Genomic DNA, 19,048 nt, shown 5'->3' with positions numbered 1-19,048 from the left:
GACGGGAAGGGAGTTGGCTAGTGTGGACCCACACTGGTCTGGGCAGACCGGGACTTCAACACCAGCCAAGGGCTTTCCCCGGGTCACGTCCCTCTCCATCTGGGAGTGCTTCCTCTTTTGGGGCCAAGTTTTCACTGCTTTTTGGCCCATCCTCCCAGCCCCGGATTGGCCGCCTCCAGCAGGCCAGAGCAGATGGGAAATGTGAGTTTCCTCCACCTCGCTCCACACTGTCTCTTTCTCACAAGGGGAATTTCTCCACCTGGACTCTCCGAGCTTCTGCTTATAGGGTCCTGAGGGGCTCCTGCCGGGAAGCATCCAGTGGGTGGGTGGGGGCAGGCCAGGGAAGGCCCAGGGATCCTGGGGAAGGTAGGCAGGAGGGCTGAGCATGACACTCAGGGTTCCATTGTGGGGGTTGGGGCTTGGGGGCAGGTGCTCCAGGAGTGGGGGTGGTTGAGGCCTGGCTGAAGCCTGACCCTTCTTAGGAAGTGCTGGATGTGGGGGAACCTGGGGGAGTCCTAGTGATGGGAGGCTAGGGGGTGCTGAGAGGAGGGGAAGGAGACAGAGACTAAGAAAGAAAAGGAGAGAGACAGGGAGAGACAGAGGGAATCAGAGACAGAGAGAAACAGGCAGAGAGACAGAGTGAGAGCCAGAGACATACAGAGACAGGGAGAGACACAGAGACGCATAAAGAGAGGGAGCCAGAGACAGGGAGAGGCAGAGACAGAGAGAGATACAGAGAGAGATAACAGAGCCAGAGGCAGAGAGACAGAGACAGAGATAACAGAGCCAGAGATAGGGAGAGTCAGAGCCAGAGAGAGTCAGAGACAGAGAGACAGAGATAGATAAAAGAGCCAGGGACAGGGAGAGAGAGAGAGAAAGACGTTAACGGGGAGACACACAGAGCAAAGGAGACTGAGTCAGCAAGAGACCCGCAGAGATACCGGGAAAGAGCGGCAGAGAGGGAGAACCAGGGCAGTGGAGACACAGCAGGCAGAAAAGAACCTGGGGCCGAGCTTGGAAGGCCGGAAACGCTAAGGAGAGCGAAAGGCGGAGACAGATCCGAGTGGAGAAAATTCCGCAGAGTCACGGGGGCAAGGGGAAAGGCTCTGGGCTGGGAAGGGGCGTGGCCGCGGGCGGAGGAGCGCGGCCGTCGGCCGCGGGCTGGGGCGTTCCTATAAAAGGCTGCGCGCTGTGTCTGCCGGCAGTCTCTCGTCGCCGGTCATGGAATGCGCCTCTGACGCTGCCCTGGACCCCGAGGCCCCGTGGCCTCCCGCGCCCCGCGCCCGCGCCTGCCGCCTGCTGCCTTGGGCTCTGGTGGCCGTGCTGCTGCTGCTCGTTGCCGCCTGCGCCGTCTTCCTCGCCCGCCCCTGGGCCGTGTCCGGGGCTCACGCCTCGCCTGGCTCCGCGGCTAGCCCGAGACTCCGCGAGGGTCCCGAGCTTTCGCCCGACAATCCCGCCGGCCTCTTGGACCTGCGGCAGGTGAGACGTGCCCCGACCCTCGGTAGCTGGTCTCGCGGGAGACCCCTACCGTCCCTGTGGGACTCCCTTCTCCCTCCCGCACCCCCAGGGACACCTGTTCTACACTCCCGGCCGGGGAGAGGAGACTCACGGAGGCTCCCATTCTCCATCTAGCACCGAGGCGGGGCGAGGGGGCACACTTTTCATCGCTCACCCCTACGAGGCCTCATCAGTACCCCAGGCCGGGGGCGGGGAGGAGACTGCCCAACAGTTCTTTTTGGACCCCCCAAGGGTCTCCTTCTTCTAGCCCCGGGGGCACCCCTTTTATCCTGCGCCCGCTACGAGACCCTATCTGTATCCCGGACGGGGGAGGGGAGACCCCCACAAGTTCTTTTTGGACTTCTAAGGGCTCTCCTTCTCCGTCTTGCACGGGAGGGCACCCCTTTCATTCCACATCCCCACGAGACCCCATCAGCACCCCAGGCCAGGAGGAAGAGACCCCCACCGTCCTCAACCCCCCAAGGACACATCTTCTGCACCCCGGGTCGGAGAAAGGCTGGCTTCCCTCCTCCATGTGGCACTGGGTGGGGGCACCCCTCTTCATTCTGCATTCCCAAGGCACCCCATCTGCACCCTGGAAGGGAGACCCTCCGCAGTTCTCCAACCCTCGATAGCCTCCTTTCTCCATGTAGGACTTAGGACGGAGAGGGCACCTCTTTTTACCCCGCAACCTCGCAAGATCCGCATCCCTGGGGGGAAACTTTTCCATCCGCGATCCGAGGGGGGCACTTCCTCTTTATCTGGGACCACCAGGGAGACCCCCAGTTCCTTTGCTAACTCCCAGAAAGCCTTATCCCCAACCGTTGAGGTATCCCCCTCTCCCTTGCAAGACCCCCAGGGGAATCCCCGCAAGGGGGCTGAAAAGAAGAGGGATCTCTTTTCCCTTCTGAATTCTCGGAGGTCTGTCCTTGGGGCAGGTTGAGCCACCAGTTTCTTGTGTGTGTGTGTGTGTGTGTGTGTGTGTTTGTGTGTGTTTGTTCCTGTGTGTGTTTGTGGTGTTTGTGTGTGTTCGTGTGTTTGTGTTTGTGGTATGTTTGTGTGTTTGTGTGTGTTTGTGTGTGTTCGTGTGTTTGTGGTATGTTTGTGTGTTTGTGGTGTGTTTGTGTGTGTGTGTGTTCGTGTGTTGTGTGTTTGTGTGTGTTTGTGTGTGTATTCGTGTGTGTGTTCTCAGTGTTCTTTAGTTGGAAGGGAAGGGAAGCGTAGGCTTCAGGTCTGCACAGACCCTGGGGACCCTGACAACTGAAGTGAGTGGAGACAGAACCTCCATTTTCTTGGGGAACCCCCATCCACCTTCCTTCTTTCCACTTTTAACAGGGCATGTTTGCGCAGCTGGTGGCCCAAAATGGTGAGTGTCCTGCGCCACTTCCGGTCCCTGGACCCTCCTGGGGATACTAAGAAGGGGTAACACCTGGAAAGTGGGGCTCTGCCGCCCACCCGCTCTGACCTTCTCTGAAAGCTGCCACTTCACCTCTTTGAACGCCACCGATCTCTCTTTCGTCCCTCTTTCTGACTTGCCCTGACTCTCTGGATACCATGGCCTCCCCATCAGACCCCCATCTGGGCCCACCTGGGACCCCTGCCCTCTCAGAGTTGGGGCTTGACATCCCCAACCCCCAGCCTGGTTTTGTGTCTCTGGCCTCCTTCTTTTCGAAATCTTCCTCCCTGTTGCTTTTCTTTCCTCTTTCCTGCCCCTTCCCCACTCCCCCAGCCTCTCTTCCCCACCTCTTCTCCTCCCCCAGAGCCTCCTCCCTACTCCCATTCTCTCCCCCATCCCCAGGCCCTCCTCCTCTCCCCTTCCCCTCCCCAGACCCTCCTCCCTGTCTCTTACCCTACCCCTTCCCCAAACCCTCCTCCCCAACGGTTTCCAAGACCCTCCTCCCCACACCTTCGCTCTCTGTCGAGAGACTCCCTTCCCTTCCCGTTCGAGACCTCTTCCCCCTTCCCCTCCCATTCTAGAGACCCCCTTCTCCCTTCCCCTCCCATTCTAGAGACCCCCTTCTCCCTTCCCCTCTCCCTCCAGAGACCCCTCCCCCCTTCTCCTCCCCTCCAGAGACCCCTTCCCCCTTCCCTCCCTCTCCAGAGACCCCTTCCCCCTTCTCCCTCTCCAGAGACCCCAACCCCCTTCTTTCCCCCCTGCAGAGACCCCATCCCTCCCCCTCCAGAGACCTCTTCCCCCTTCCCTCCAGAGACCCCATCCCCTTTCCCTCCCCACTCCAGAGATCCCCTTCCCCTCTTTCCCTCCGCCTGCCCAATACTCCTCCCTATCCCTTCCCCTCGCGGTCGAGAGACCCCCTCCCTGCCATCTTCTCTCCTTGGTGCTTCCTTCTCCCTAACCCCTCCTCCGCCCCTTCCTCCTCCCTTTTCCTTTCTTTGAAGTCCTCTCTTCAAAGTCCACCCCTCTCAAAGTTCCCTTGATTCCCTGATGGATCCTTCCTCTAGAACTTCCCCCTTTCCTAACAACCTTCCCTCTCCCTCCCAGCTCCCTCCCAGCCTCCCTCTCCACTTCTCCTCTCCCCTTTCCTGCCTTCTCTCCCTTCTCCCCCATCTCCATTCTGTCTGGGATCTGCTGCTCCCTCCAACCCCCTCACTGCCCTCTCCAGGAGTCCCCTTACCCCTCCCCGAGGCCTCTTCCAGCCAGACTCTCCCGGCCTTTTGCTTTTCACCCCCTCCTCCTCTTCCTGAAAGTCTCTCCCCGCTCAGCCCCATCGCTCCTTCCCCACCCAGCCTCCTGGAGTTCTGCCCTGTCCTGACTCTTGGCCTTCCCCCTGGATTCCCTTCCTCTGTTCTAGCCCCTTCTTTCCCTCCCCCAGCCCTACCCCCGCTCAAAGTCCCGTCCCCCACGACCTCAGTCTCCTTCAATCAGCCGCCCCCCACCCTCAGCTCCTCCCCTCCGCTCCCCTGCCCCACTCCCCGCCCCACCATTCCCCGTTTCCCTTCCCCGTTCCCCCCCACCCCCCAGTTTCCCCCCCCCTCCCCTCGAAACCCCCCACCCTTTCATTTCTCCCAGGGCTGCGCTGTCCTGCTCTGTGGCCACGCCCAGCTGTGTTGGGACAAGCTCAGCTAAACTAAGTGCATCCTCTCCTCCCACAGTTCTGCTGACCGATGGGCCCCTGAGCTGGTACAGCGACCCAGGCCTGGCAGGCGTGTCTCTGGCGGAGGGCCTGAGATACAAGGAGGACACGAAGGAGCTGGTGGTGGCCAAGGCTGGCGTCTACTACGTCTTCCTGCAACTAGAGCTGCAGCGCGTGGTGGCCGGCGAGGGCTCAGGCTCCGTTTCGCTTGCGCTGCACCTGCAGCCACTGCGCTCTGCCGCCCTGGCTTTGACCGTGGACCTGCCATCCGCCTCCTCCGAGGCTCGGAACTCGGCCTTCGGTTTCCAGGGCCGCCTGCTGCACCTGGGTGCCGGCCAGCGCCTGGGTGTCCATCTGCACACTGAGGCCAGGGCATGCCATGCCTGGCAGCTTACCCAGGGCGCCACAGTCTTGGGGCTCTTCCGGGTGACCCCCGAAGTCCCAGCCAGACTCCCCTCACCGAGGTCTGAATAACGCCCAGCCTGGGTGCAGCCCACCTGGACAGAGACTGAACCCTACTCCATCCTTCATGGAGACCCCTGGTGCTGGGTCCCTGGTAATTTCTCTACCTCAAGGGGCTTGGCAGGGGTCCCTGCTGCTGACCTCCCCTTGAGAACCCTCCTCACCCACTCCTTCCTCAAGTTGGACCTTGATATTTATTCTGAGCCTGAGCTCAGATAATGTATTATATATATTATCTATATATCTATATATCTATATATCTATTTAAAGAGGTTCCTGAGTTTGTGGAATGGGCTTTTTTAGGGGAGTTGTTTGGGGGGGGGGGTGGGTCTTCGACACTGCTGAGGCTGGTCTTGAACTCCTGGACTTAGACGATCCTCTCGCCTCAGCCTCCCAAGCAACTGGGATTCATCCTTTCTGTTAATTCATTGTACTTATTTGCTTATTTGTGTGTATTGAGCATCTGTAATGTGCCAGCATTGTGCCAGGGCTAGCGAGCTAGAGAAATATCCAGAAACAGACTGAAAGAAAATCTGAGTTATGGTAATATGTGAACAATTTAAAGACTCATCTCCAGCCTCCACCTCCTGTGTGATACTTGGGGACTAGCTTTTTTCTTTCTTTCTTTCTTTTTTTTTTTTGAGATGGTCTTGTTCTGTTGACCAGGCTGGAATGCGGTGGTGCAATCATGAGTCAATGCAGCCTCCAGCCTCGACCTCCCCAGGCTCAGGTGATCCTCCCATCTCAGCCTCTCCAGTAGCTGGGATCACAGGTGTGCGCCACCGCACTTGGATAACTTTTTAATTTTTTTGCGGAGATAGGGAGGGTATCGCTATGTCTCCAAGGTTGTTTACATGCCAATACAATTTATAATAAACACTCATTTTTCCTCCCTCTGGAGAGTTGGTGGTTAAACATTTACCAGCACACCCTGTCTCTCTGTGCTCTACATAGCTGGCCAGTTTCTTCAGCCCCATAATTTCCCCACGGTACAGATCTTTCACGACCACCCCTATAACTAGACGCATCCTCTGGCCCGCTAGGATAGCCCTGTGACCCTGCAACCAAGGCCTTAACATGGGATATGTGGGGAGAGAAGGATGGTCCCCCCAACTCTGGTCCGGGAGCCAGTGCCAAATCTGATTGGTCAAACCTGATTGGTCACCGTCTGTCTGGCTACAGGGTAGTTTGCCTGTTTTGAATAACAATCCTGGCAACAGGTGACTCAATTCCTTCGTCCCAGTTGATTGGGTCAGGTTGGACCCGTGACTGAAACTGGGCCAATCGGATCTCCTCCCCGGAATGTGGGTGGTCTGGGCCACAGAGGCTAGATAGTGGAGAGAAGGAAGTGGTGCAAAGACTCAGATGCGACCACAGAGTTACAGGAGCTACTTTGATTTCCTTCTTGCCTCTTGCTGGTGACATGGGTTGCCATTTTAATGGCAAAACTGCAATTACTTTTGCATCAACCTAATAGTTTTCTAGGGCTGCCATAAGAAGGTACTGTAAAGTGGGTGGCTTAAAGCAAACGAGAGTTGTTATCGCTCGGTTCTGGAAACAGAGTCCAAAGTCAAGGTGTTGACAGGGCCATGCTCATTCTAAAGACTCCAGGGGAGAGGACTTCCTTGCCTCCTCCTAGGTTCTGGTGGTTACCAGCAATCCTCCAATCTCTGCCTCTGTTGGTCACATGGCTGTGTTCTTTCTGTGTGACTCCATCTCTCTCTATTCTTCCTCTTTTTTTCTTTGAGATGGAAGGAGTCTCACTCTGTCACCCAGGCCAGAGTGCGGTGGCGCCATCTCGTCTCACTGCAACCTCCACCTCCTGGGTTCAAGCGATTCTCCTGCCTCAGTCTCCAGAGTAGCTAGGATTACAGGTGCGCCACCACACTCAACTAATTTTTGTATTTTTAGTAGAGACAGGGTTTCACCATGTTGGCCAGGCTGGTCTTGAAGTCCTGACCTCAAGTGATCCGCCTGCCTTGGCCTACTTAAGTGCTGGGATTACAAGCTTGAGCCTCTGTGCCTGGCCTCTTCTTCTTTATGTATTTTTTTTTTCTGTAGAGACAGGGTCTTGCTATGTTGCCTAGGCTCGTCTTGAACTCCGAGCAACCCTCCTGCCTCAGACTCCCAAAGTGCCAGGATTACAGATGTAAGGCACAAGGCCTGAACTCTCCCCTTTTTATAAGGACGCCAGTCATACTGGATTCAGGGCCCACCCTCTTCCAATATGACCTCATGTTAATTTAAATAATTACATCTGCAAAGACCCTATTTCCAAAGAAGGTCATTAATATAATTTGGTTCTGTGTCCCCACCTACTTTTTTTTTTTTCTTTTTGAGACGGCATCTTGCTCTGTCGCCCAGGCTGGAGTGCGATGGCCGGATCTCAGCTCACTGCAAGCTCCGCCTCCCGGGTTTACGCCATGCTCCTGCCTCAGCCTCCTGAGTAGCTGGGACTACAGGTGCCCGCCACCTCGCCCGGCTAGTTTTTTGTATTTTTTAGTAGAGACGGGGTTTCACCGTGTTAGCCAGGATGGTCTCGATCTCCTGACCTCGTGATCTGCCCGTCTCGGCCTCCCAAAGTGCTGAGATTACAGGCTTAAGCCACCGCGCCTGGCTCTTTTTTTTTTTTTTTTTTTTTTAGATAGAGTCTCATCTGTCACCCAGGCTGGTGTGTAGTGGTGCAGTCTTGGCTCACTGCAACCTCTGCCTCTTGGGTTTAAGTGATTCTCCTGCCTCAGCCTCCTGAGTAGCTGGGATTACAGGAGCAGGCCACCACTCCTGGCTATTTTTTTTGTACTTTTTGTGGAGGGTTTTGCCATGTTGGCCAGGCTGGCCTCGAACTCCTGACTTCAAGTGATCTGCCCGCCTTGGCCTCCCAAAGTGCTGGGATTACAAGCGTGAGTCACCTTACCCGGCCCCCTTGGGATTCTGACCTCCCCTAAGCTAAAATCAAGGTGACTGAAGGTTTGCATTTCTTCTGGAGGCTCTAGAGGAGAATTGCTTTCCTTGTTTTCCCAACGTCTAGAGGCTTTGTTTTTAATTTAATTTAATTCTATTTTGTAGAGACAGGGGTCTCCTCATGTTGCCCAGGCTGGTCTTGGACTCCTGACCTCAAGGGATCCTCCTGTCTTGGCCTCCCAAAGTGCTGGGATTACAGGCGTAAGCCACTGCACCTGGCAGCTGATGGTTTTAAAGTGTGGCACTTCCCTGCTTGCTCTTTCCTTCTTGCTGCCTTGTAAGATGTGCCTTGCTTCCCCTTCATTTTCCACTGTGATTGTAAGTTTCCTGAGGCCTCCCCAGCCATATGAAACTGTGAGTCCATTAAACCTCTTTTCTTTTTCTTTTATTTTTTTGAAACAGAGTCTCACTCTGTCACCCAGGCTGGACTGCAGAGGCACGATCTTGGGTCACTGCAAGCTCCACCTCCCGGGTTCACGCCATTCTCCTGCCTCAGCCTCCAGAGTAGCTGGGACTACAGGTGCCTGCCACCATGCCTGGCTAATTTTTGTATTTTTAGTAGAGACGGGGTTTCACTGTGTTAGCCAGGATGGTCTCGATCTCCTGACTTCATGTTCCGCCCGCCTCGGCCTCCCAAAGTGCTGGGATTACAGGCATGAGTCACCACACCTGGCCCACAAACAATTATAAATAAAGCTTAACTCTTATGTAAAGACCTGACAATGCATACAGTGGTCCTCTGTTGATTTGGAAGCAGGGACAGTTTTCTATTACAGTCTGTTGATTGTATTGTATAATTGTTAAGGGAAAAAAGGAAAATTATATTTCTGTTTTTTTTGTTTGTTTTGAGACGGAGTCTCGCTCTGTCACCCAGGTTGGAGTGCAGTGGTGCGATCTCAGTTCACTGTGACCTCCACCTCCCTGGTTCACAAACGATTCTCCTGCCTCAGCCCTTGAGTGGCTGGGGTTACAGACACACACCACTACACCCAGCTAATTTTTGCATTTTTAGCAGAGACAGGGTTTGTTGGTCAGGCTGGTCTCCAACTTCTGGGCTCAAGTGATCCATCCACTTCAGCCTCCCAAAGTGCTGGGATTACAGGCATGAGCCACCAAGTCCGCCCTCCCCGGTATTTCTTATTGGAACTGTTTTTCTTGTTTGAGGTTTCTTTTCCACACCCTGAATCTACAATGACCCAAACACAAATTCGGGAACCTTGCTTCTGAGGCCCATTCTCTGATGAGTAAGTTTAGTCCCAAATGGGGAAAGTACCTAAGTTTCAGCTTTTTCAGCCTGACTGCATCTATTTAGAGATAGGGTCTTACAGGGGTGATCACGTTAAAATGAGGTCATTAGGGTAATCCCTGATCCAATATGACTGATGTTCTTATAAAAGGGGGGCTTTGGCTAGATGTGGTAGGGTGGCTCATGCCTGAAATTCCAGCACTTTGGGAGGCCGAGTCAGGTGGATTGCTTGAGCCCAGGGGCTTGAGACCAGTCATGGGCAACATAGCAAGACCCCGTCTCTACAAAAAATACAAAAATTAGCTGGGTGTGGTGGTGCACACCTGTAGTCCCAGCTGCTAGGGAGGCTGAGGTGGGAGATCACTTGAACCTTGAGGTCAAGGCTGCAGTGAGCTATGATTACCACTGCAATCCACCCTGTGTGACACAACAAGATCCTGTCTCCAAAAAAAGTGGGGATGAGGGGTGGAATTTGGACGCAGACACACACAGGGAGAGCACCATGTACAGAAGAAAGTGATGTCTATGGCCAGGCCCCAGTAGCTGACGCCTGTAATCCCAGCACTTTGGTGGATCACTTGAGATCAGGAGTTTGAAATCAGTCTGGCCCATATAGTGAAACCTCCTCTCTACTAAAAATACAAACGTTAATCGGGTGTGGAGGCGTGCACCTGTCATCCTAGCTACTCCATCTCAAAAAAACAAAAGCAAAAAACAACAAAAAAAAAGAAGAAAATGTCATCTACAAGCCAAGGAGAGAGGCCTGGAACAGAGCCTTCCCTTACAGCCCTCAAACGGAACCTTATCTGCCAATGCCTTGATTTTGGACTTCCAGCCTCCAGAACTGTTAGACAATAAATTTCTGCTATTGAAGCCCCCAGTATGAGCTACTTTGTTATAACAGCCATATCAAATAAAAAACAGAATTAAAGGAGTTGATAATTTTTTTTTTTTTTTTGAGATGGAGTCTGGCTCTGTAACCCAAGTGGAGTACAATGGCACAATCTCAGTTCACTGCAACCTCCGCCTTCCGGGCTCAAGTGATTCTCCTGCCTTAGCCTCCCGAGTAGCTGGGGCTGCAGGCACATGCCACCATGTCCAGCTGATTTTTGTATTTTTAGCAGAGATGGGGTTTTGCCATGTTGGCCAGGCTGGTCTCAAACTCCTGACCTCAAGTGACCCACCCGCCTCGGCCTCCCAAAGTGCAGGGATTACAGGCGTGAGCCACTGCACCCAGCCAGGAGTTGATAATTTAATACACTTTCAATGCACAGTGTCTGGCTCCTGGTTAGCAATTATTAAGGACACTCAAATGGACAGAAACGATATTACAGAAACACAGTGGTACAATAGAGGGGTTGCGGCCAGGCACAGTGGCTCATGCCTGTAATCTCAGCACTTTGGGAGGCTGAGGCAGGCGGATCACGAGGTCAGGAGTTCGAGACCAGCCTGGCCAACATGGTGAAACCCTGCCTCTGCTAAAAATACAAAAATTAGCTGGGTGTGGTGGCGGGCACCTGTAATCCCAGCTACTTGGGAGGCTGAGACAGGAGAACTGCTTGAACCTGGGAGGCAGAGGTTGTAGTGAGCTGAGACTTTGCCACTGCACTCCAGCCTGGGTGAAACAGCGAGACTCTGTCTCAAAACAAACAAACAAACAAAAAAGGTTTGATTCAAAACTGGCAAGCAAGGCCAATAATAGAGAGAGTAAAAATACTATGAGAGATAGTGAAAATACCATGAGAGAGAGTGAAATAAGATAGTGAAAATACTGTACGTTGAACAGGATGCGTTGAGAGATATGACTAAGACAACACAAAGGTACATTTCTCAAGCAGTGACAGACAGGTTTACAGATGACATCATACAATGACAGATGTGGGTATTAGAAAGAAGCAACAGCTCGCAGAAGAGCGTTGCTATGACACAGCTGTGATGTTACAGAGATATCCTCAAGCTGGGCATGGTGGTACATACCTGTGGCTCCAGCTACATGGGAGGCCGAGGCGGGAGGATCTCTTGAGTCCAGGAGGTCGAGGCTGCAATGAGCTGTGATCACACCATTGCACTCTAGCCTGGGCGACAGAGAGACACCCTGTCTTTAAAAAAAGAATCCTCTTGCCAAGAAGGGCGTTACAAAGTCATAATGTCATAAAAGCAGTTAAGCAAGGATGGGATATTGTAAACCAACCACAGCTTTATAATATCATAGCCATTACTCTAACGTTGCCAAACAGGAAGACAAATATTGCATGATCTCACTTATATGTGGGATCTAAAATAATCAAACACATAGAAGCAGAGAATAGAGTGGTGGTTGCCAGGGGCTGTGGGTGGGTAAAATGAAAGCTGTTGGTCAAAGGATACAAACATTCAGTTAAGAAAGATGAGGCTGGGCGTGGTGGCTCGCGCCTATAATCCCAGCACTTTGGGAGGCTGAATGGATCACTCGAGATTCGGAGTTTGAGACCAGCCTGACCGACATGGAGAAACCCCATCTCTTTTAAAAATAGAAAATTAGCCAGGCGTGGTGCTGCATGCTTGTAATCCCACCTACTCGGGAGGCTGAGGCAGGAGAATCACTTGAACTCAGGAGGCTGAGGTTGCAGTGAGCAGAGATCACATCATTGCACGCCAGCCTGGGCACCAAGAGCAAAACTTTGTCAAAAAAAAAAAAAAAAAAAAAAAAAGAAGGAGAGATGGGCCGGGCATGATGGCTCACGCTTGTAATCCTGTCCGGAGCTGCACGCCCCGGCCATAGCGAGTAATTATTGACGATTAGACGCCTGAGCTCTATTCATTTCCACCTCTCACCTCCTTCCCAGATTTGTCTTTTTCCCTGTATTAAATACCTCGCACAAGATGGCGCTCTTCCTGCTTCTTCTTCACCCATCTTTCCCGCGCGCGCAAAAATTGTTACTTTGTAGCGCAGGCGCAACATGACGTCCGACCGTTGAAACCGAAACCTGCCTGGCCACGCCCTCTGAAATGAGATCATTTCCGCCTTGGCCCAACCCCTTCCTCTCCAAGTGTATATAAGGCACTGCATTAGCGCCATTAAACGAGACTTGATCAGAGCACTGTCTTGTCTTTATTTCTCGTGTCTCTTGTTCCCCAAATTCCCACTCCCTCCTGCAGGGCCTGCTTCGACGATCCCGTGGGCCGGGATATAATCCCAGCACTTTGGGAGGCGAGGCAGGTGGATCATTTGAAGCCAGGAGTTCAAGACCAGCTTGGCTAACATGGTGAGACCCTATCTCTAATAAAAATACAAAAATGAGCTAGCCATGGTGGCGGATACCTGTAATCCCAGCTACTCAGGAGGCCGAGGTAGGAGAGTTGCTTGAACCTTGCAGGTAGAGGTTGCAGTGGGTCGAGATTATACCACTCCAGCCTGGGAGACAGAACATGACTCTGTCTTAAAAACAAAAAACAAAAAACAAACAAACAAAAAAAAGGTATCTTTATTGGATTGATAAGGAACCCCCTCCTTCTTCTTTCTCTTTTTTTTTTTTTTAAATTTTGAGACAGGGTCTCTCTCTGTCATTCAGGCTGGAGTGCAGTGGGGTGATCTCAGCTCACTGCAACTTCTACCTCCCGAGTTCAAGTGATTCTCTTACCTCAGCCTCTCTAGTAGCTGGGACTACAGGCGCTCACCACCAAGTCAGGCTAATTTTTGTAGTTTTTGGTAGAGATGGAGTTTCACCATGTTGGCCATGCTGGTCTGGAACTCCTGACCTCAAGTGATCCACTCACCTTGGCCTCCCATGGTGCTGGGATTACAGGTGTGAGCCACCGTGCCCGGCCAAGGACCCCCTTCTACCAGACAGAAGCCAAGATGCACAGACTGGGGGGCAGATTATCGGCTGGATTTGAGCCTTCACTCACATCTTTAGTCCAGGGACTAAATATATGTATATATATATAAATATGATTGGGTGTGGTGGCTCATGCCTGCAATCCCAGCACTTTGGGAGGCCGAGGCAGGAGGATCCCTTAAGCACAGGAGTTCAGGACTGGCCTGTGCTACCTAGGGAGACCCTGTCTCTGCAAAAAATTAGCTGGGTGCAATGGTGTGCACCTACCTGGGAGGCTGAGGTGGGAGGATCGCTTGAGGCCAGGAGTTCGAGGCTGCAGTGAGCCATGATTGCACTACTGCACTCCAGTCTGGGTGACAGAAGCAGACTCTCTCTCTCATCGGATATATGTATCAGAGGCTAGGAAGAGGGGAGAGGGGAATGAGGAAAAAATAAGAATACAAATGTATTTATTTATTTTTTTAGGAATTTAGCTTTTATTCAAAATTAAATAAAAGCAAAAATTTAAAGAAATTTTTACAAATTACTTACATAAAAGAAAGTTAATAAGGACAGTCACAAATTTGCAACAAATAATTGCAAAAGTTTCTAGGGCAGCATGAATATAAACCATGTCACAGCATGGTCATCTAACTGTGATATGAATAAGGCATAACTAGCATTTGCACCGAGACCAGAATTAACAAAAACAAACTTTAAAAGCTTAGTTCTATATTAAACTTCTTCTCTTCTCCCAGATCCTTAATGGGTTTATACTATGCATTTTTTTTTTTTTAAACACATCATGTCAAACTATAAATTACATAAATGGGCAGTTAATGTGAAAAGCCTCCTAAAATGTACAAACTAACTGGTACTAAATTGAGATCTCCTTTTACCTTTACGTACAATTAAATGTAAACCATATTTTCACAGTTTTGAGTGTTTTATGAATAGATACACAGTACCATGTCAGGTTTACAATTGTTCCTGAAAACTGGCTCTAGGTTCTGCATCCAATGCCTGTCGGCCACTGTGATGCAAGTACTTACATAAATAAGAAACTGTGTCATAGTCAATGGTCAAGACAGTTCAGCAAGAGCAGTATTTCCAACAAAGAATGATCCTCAACACGATATTTTACATACTTGTGCAAATATAAGCATTAGGACAGATATATCTGAGGCAAATTCAATTTCCAAAAACTTGTATTGCTACTCTTGTAAACTTGGGCAACAAATGACCCTCAGCAAGTTCTGCTCTCTATGGCTTTTTTGTTTGTTTTAAAATTTTAAAGCCAGAGAAAATGCACACACACTACCAAACCCCCACAAGCATGCACGCACGCACACACACACGCACACACAGAGTTCTTATTTCATTTTTAGAGTATAGTACATAGTGCAACTTCACAATGTAGAGGTTTAACACACATTCAGCGTGTGTTTTTCTGTGCAAGTTCTTAGTGGTCTAAATCCTATTGAAGGTATTCATTTGCAGAACCACATGATTCAGGAGGTTGAAGGAAAAAGAAAAGTTTCATTACATTTCTGAAACCAGCACTAGATGTGCAAAGGCAGCGGACAATCTGGCCATCGACGCAGCCAGATTAGGGTAATTTTAAAGGGAGATCCAAGCAGTTACTTAGATTGGTCTCTAGAAAAATAGGTCAGTATATGCTGTATCTTTGTCAACCGTTCTTTCAAAGACTTCATTGACAAAACCGACAGCTGGTATCGTGGATCTACAGGGAGAACTGCAAGAAGCCACCAATACCATGCGGGTCCATTAGGGCGTTGCCTGAAGGTTTTCTTCCCTCTCGGGCATTGATCCAAAGTGCTGAAGAATTTGGCTTCGAAATCTGTCTCTTAAATTCTGAGACCAGCTGCAGGCTTGAGAGTAAACCAAATCATGAAGCTCTCTGAGATTCTTAATCTCATCTTCATTCTCAACCTTAACATCTTCCAGATATTCAATGTCGGCAGTGTAATATCCATCTTTCGTTCCTCTTTTTAAAACCCTAAACCGCTTTCCTCCAACTGTATCAACCACAGACCTTCCATCAGGTAAGAAATGCACGTTTCTAATTTGCAACATACAACCATAATCTGCAAAACTATTTTGTGTATCACTGACACATATGCCAAACTGTTTGGTTCCAGTCTGTATACTTCTTCGAATCATCAATCTATATCTTGGCTCAAATACATGGAGAGGGCAAGGCACAGGGGGGTAGGCCATAGTACAAACAAATACTGGAACATTCTTGGTCAAGTGTGAGAGTTCAGCAGTTTCTTCATCATATATTATTTTTTCTCTCAGTTCATCAGGCAGATACTTCACTATTAATTCTTGCAACAGCTGTGTGACACAGTACCTCCTATCTGCTAGATACTCTTTTAAGCTTTCTTTGCAAAGAGGACAATATGGTGCATGATCTAAACAACACTCAAGACAATTCTTCCAGAATGAATGTCTGCAAGGGGTTGTTACTGGCTCAAAAAACAACCTCATGCAGACAGAACAGTCGAAATCCGAGACATCGATGAATTCTTCTGGAATATCACCATAAGCTAAGGAAAACATACAGACTTCACTGGGAGTTTCTCCTTGTTTTTTAAGCTTATTTCTTTCATCTTCATTTACAATCACATCCTGTTCTAAAAGAGACAACTTTCTTTTCGGCAGAACACCTTTTTCTGGAACAGACAGAACAGGTTCTGAGGACACTCTTTTTAAACGGTCCTCTCTGGCAGGCGTTTCTGTTGAATGTATAGACTGTGCTGACTGAGCACGGTTTAAGCTTCCTTTGATGGGCTCTGAAGTGACCTCTGGTATTCACTCTGCTTTGGGCTAGGCTCCCTGGGAGACTGAGACTCTTCCATCACTGAAGAAAAAATCAAAAGGTCTGTTTTTAGTACATGGTAATGAACTCCAGGAAGATTCCTTCAGGCCTTCTTTTAAGGTTTCAGGTAATAATAAATCACATAAAATCTTTTGCACTTGCAGCTTTGCAGGTGCAACATCTTCATCAAGGGCTAAGCACTGAAGACAGCTGTAAGGCATCACCTAAAAAACCAGCATCATAGAGTACTTTTCCTTTCCTGAAGTAGACCTCAGGCCAGTCTGGAAGTTGAAAAAGAACTGCATTTAAATCTTCTATGGCTGCTTTAAACTCTTGGAGACCAGCATATGATTCCGCTCTGTACATTTTTACAATCAAGTCACTGGGCTCTGCTCGCAGCGCCTCGCAGGCGGCGGCCAGGGACTCCCGGTAGCGCCCCTGATGTAGCAGCTCCCCGAGTCTGCCAGCCGCCCGGGCCCGCTCGCGCTGGCCCGGGAACCACTTCTCCGCCAGGTGGTTGAGGACGACGCTGGTTCTGAAGTCTGAGGCGGCGATGGCGGCCGCCAGAGGCGGCGGCCGCGGGGCGGTCCCTTCAGCATCAGTGGCACTGGCGGTGGCGGGCGGCAGCCGGTCCCGGCAGAGGCGGCAGCGGACGCGGAGTTCCCTCCGCAGGCAGCGGCGGCAGTAGCTGTGGCCACAGGGCACGGCACCGGCTCGCTCAGGCAGCCCCGGCAGCCCAGGCATCTGAGGAGCCCGCAGGCGCCGCCGTCCGCGCCCGCAGCCCGGGCCGCGCTCCAGCTCAGCCGTTGGCGGAGCCGGTAGTTGAACAGCACCAGGGCGCCCAGGCACTCGGGCCTGGCCGGGGCCCCGCGGCGCAGCGCCGCCGCGAACGCCTCCAGCGCGCCCTTCAGGTGGCCGCCCAGCGCCAGCAGCTCCCCCCGGCGGAGCAGCAGATCCCAGAGCTCCGACTCCGCGGCCGCGCACTCCAGCCGAAGGCCGCTGCCGCCGCCCACTTCCCAGAACCGGCCTCCGCCCTGCGGCGCCGGGGCCACCTCCCGACTCCCTCGCGGGGGACTCCTCGCCACAGCCGGAGAGGACATGGCCTGCGGAGCGCTGAGCTGCCACAGCCCGCCGCCACGGTCCCGGAGCCTCCCGGGCGCGCGGGTCCGCACGCGGCCCCTACAAAGGTATTTATTATCACTGAACTGAATCCTTAATAATGTTAAAAAAAAAAAAAAAAAGATAAACCGTATATACACATTTTACACATATAATTTAAAATTATATTTATATATAATTTACATACATGGTATACTGATATATCTAAAGCTGGAAAAATGTTAATCTCCCAAGCAGAAACTTGCCTTTGTCATAACTACTTTGGCAGTCGAACTTGACTGTGCCTATGTAATTGTTTTGATGGTCTTTATTCATTGCATCACCTGCAATGAAACAGGGACGTTTACATCAATCGAGTATGCTTGATTATGGAGGGGTGTCCTAGGAGCCCCCAGAGGGGGCAATCCATGCTACACATCATACTACCTTTCTAAATTCTAATTTTTTTTTTTTATTTTTTGAGACAGAGTCTTGCTCTGTCACCCAGGCTGGAGTGCAATGGTGCAATCTCAGCTCATTGCAACCTCCGCCCGCCGGGTTCAAGAGATTCTCCTGCTTCAGTCTCCCAAGTAGCTGGGATTATAGGTGTCCACCACCACGCCCGGCTAATTTTTTTTTTTTTTTTTTTAAATCTTTGCTAGAGATGGGGTTTCGCTATGTTGGCCAGGCTGGTCTCGAACTCCTGACCTCAAGTGATCCACCCGCTTCGGTCTCCCAAAATGCTGGGATTACAGGCGTGAGCCACCACGCCTGGCCTCTGAATTCTAGATCTCCAAATCTGGCTGCTAGGGTTTGTCCAAGGACCCTAGGATTTGTCCAAGGGCTGCTAGGGTTTGTCCAAGGACCCGCAGGGAGTGCGGATTTGTCCAAGGGAATGGGGTAGGAACAAAGACCGCATGTTTACAAGCGGTCAGATGTCAGGAAGCAGAGGTACGCCCACACCACTGAGGTAGGTGCGCCCCTTTCAGGGGGGATTTCTGTTCAGGGGATCCCCATTCTGAGGTTTCCCAGCAGGGGATACTTTTCAAGTCGACTTTCCTGACGGTTGCATCTTGTCCGTGGTGCATCTCAGCTTTGTCTTGCTGCCCGCAATCTCTGGCTTGGTCTGCACAGGAAACCCCCTGTGCCCAAGATCCGGATGGAGATGAGGGCCTTAGTTGGGCTCGTCGCGGTATCTCAGGGGGGTGAGACACCTCGGTGGGGAAAGCAGAGTGGAAAACCCAGCACCTTCCACCAGCAACTCTTGTGAATATGTGTGTGTTGGGGTTATGTGGCCAGGAAGGAGTGGAGATGGATAGTGTGGTCTGCAGAGGATGCATTTTGGAGCTGACAGAGCTGAGTTTGAGCCCTGGTTCTGCCAGTGCTGGCTAGGCTGTGCACCCCAGGGCAAGGGTCTTCACCTCTCTGGGCTGGTGTCTTCAATTATAAAACTGGAAAATAATTCTCATAGGCTCTTGGGAGATTGATTTATTTGTTTGTTTATTCAGAGACTAATTCTCGCTCTCATCTCCCAGGCTGGAGTGCAGTGGCAAGATCTCAGGTCATTGCAACCTCTGCCTACCAGGTTCAAGTGATTCTCTTGCCTCAGCCTCCCAAATAGCTGGGATTACAGGCGCCTGCCACCACGGCCGGCTAATTTTTGTATTTTTAGTAGAGATGGGGTTTCGCCATGTTTGCCAGGCTGGTCTCAAACTCCTGACCTCAGGTGATCCGCCCACCTCAGCCTCCCAAAGTGCCTGGATTTCAGGTGTGAGCCACCGCATCCGGTGCTCTTGGGAGTTTTAAATGAGCTAACAGTTTTAATTGTACAGTGGATGACATCGGATTTCATATGTGAAATCTGTTGTTATTATTATTATTTGAAACAGGATCTTGTGCTGTTGCTCAGGCTGGAGTGCGGTGGTGCGATCTTGGCTCACTGCAACCTCCGCCTCCTGGTTTCAAGTGATTCTCCTGCCTCACTCTTCCAGGCAGCTGGGATTACAGGTGTGAGCCACCACACCTGGCTAATTTTTGTATTTTTAGCAGT

At 51.2% G+C, this 19,048-nt stretch overlaps 1 protein-coding gene and 1 pseudogene across 1 annotated transcript; one reads left to right on the top strand and one right to left on the bottom strand.

Moving 5' to 3' along the window:
* The first annotated feature begins 1,122 nt into the window (after positions 1–1,122).
* On the top strand, positions 1,123–5,945 carry TNFSF9 (TNF superfamily member 9). The gene is made up of 3 exons (XM_007994998.3): positions 1,123–1,479; positions 2,833–2,863; positions 4,609–5,945. The coding sequence occupies exons 1-3, from the start codon at positions 1,222–1,224 to the stop codon at positions 5,061–5,063; spliced, it is 744 nt and encodes a 247-aa protein (XP_007993189.1). The 5' UTR covers positions 1,123–1,221; the 3' UTR covers positions 5,064–5,945.
* An 8,118-nt stretch (positions 5,946–14,063) lies between these two features.
* On the bottom strand, positions 14,064–17,000 carry LOC103233780 (LON peptidase N-terminal domain and RING finger protein 1 pseudogene; annotated as a pseudogene).
* Between the last annotated feature and the right edge of the window lie 2,048 nt (positions 17,001–19,048).

Source organism: Chlorocebus sabaeus, chromosome 6, assembly GCF_047675955.1.
Source record: "Chlorocebus sabaeus isolate Y175 chromosome 6, mChlSab1.0.hap1, whole genome shotgun sequence".
NCBI classification, from domain to species: domain Eukaryota; kingdom Metazoa; phylum Chordata; class Mammalia; order Primates; family Cercopithecidae; genus Chlorocebus; species Chlorocebus sabaeus.
The sequence above is the reverse complement of the archived record's forward strand: the minus strand, read 5'-3'. Positions and strand labels throughout refer to the sequence as shown.

What these genes read in the sequence shown, in the direction of transcription:
- TNFSF9 (XM_007994998.3), top strand. Translation starts at nt 1,222, where the DNA reads ATGGAATGCGCCTCTGACGCTGCCCTGGACCCCGAGGCCCCGTGGCCT. An exon ending in GCCTCTTGGACCTGCGGCAG is followed by an intron (nt 1,480 to 2,832) that starts GTGAGACGTGCC and finishes CACTTTTAACAG; the next exon opens with GGCATGTTTGCGCAGCTGGT. An exon ending in GCAGCTGGTGGCCCAAAATG is followed by an intron (nt 2,864 to 4,608) that starts GTGAGTGTCCTG and finishes CTCCTCCCACAG; the next exon opens with TTCTGCTGACCGATGGGCCC.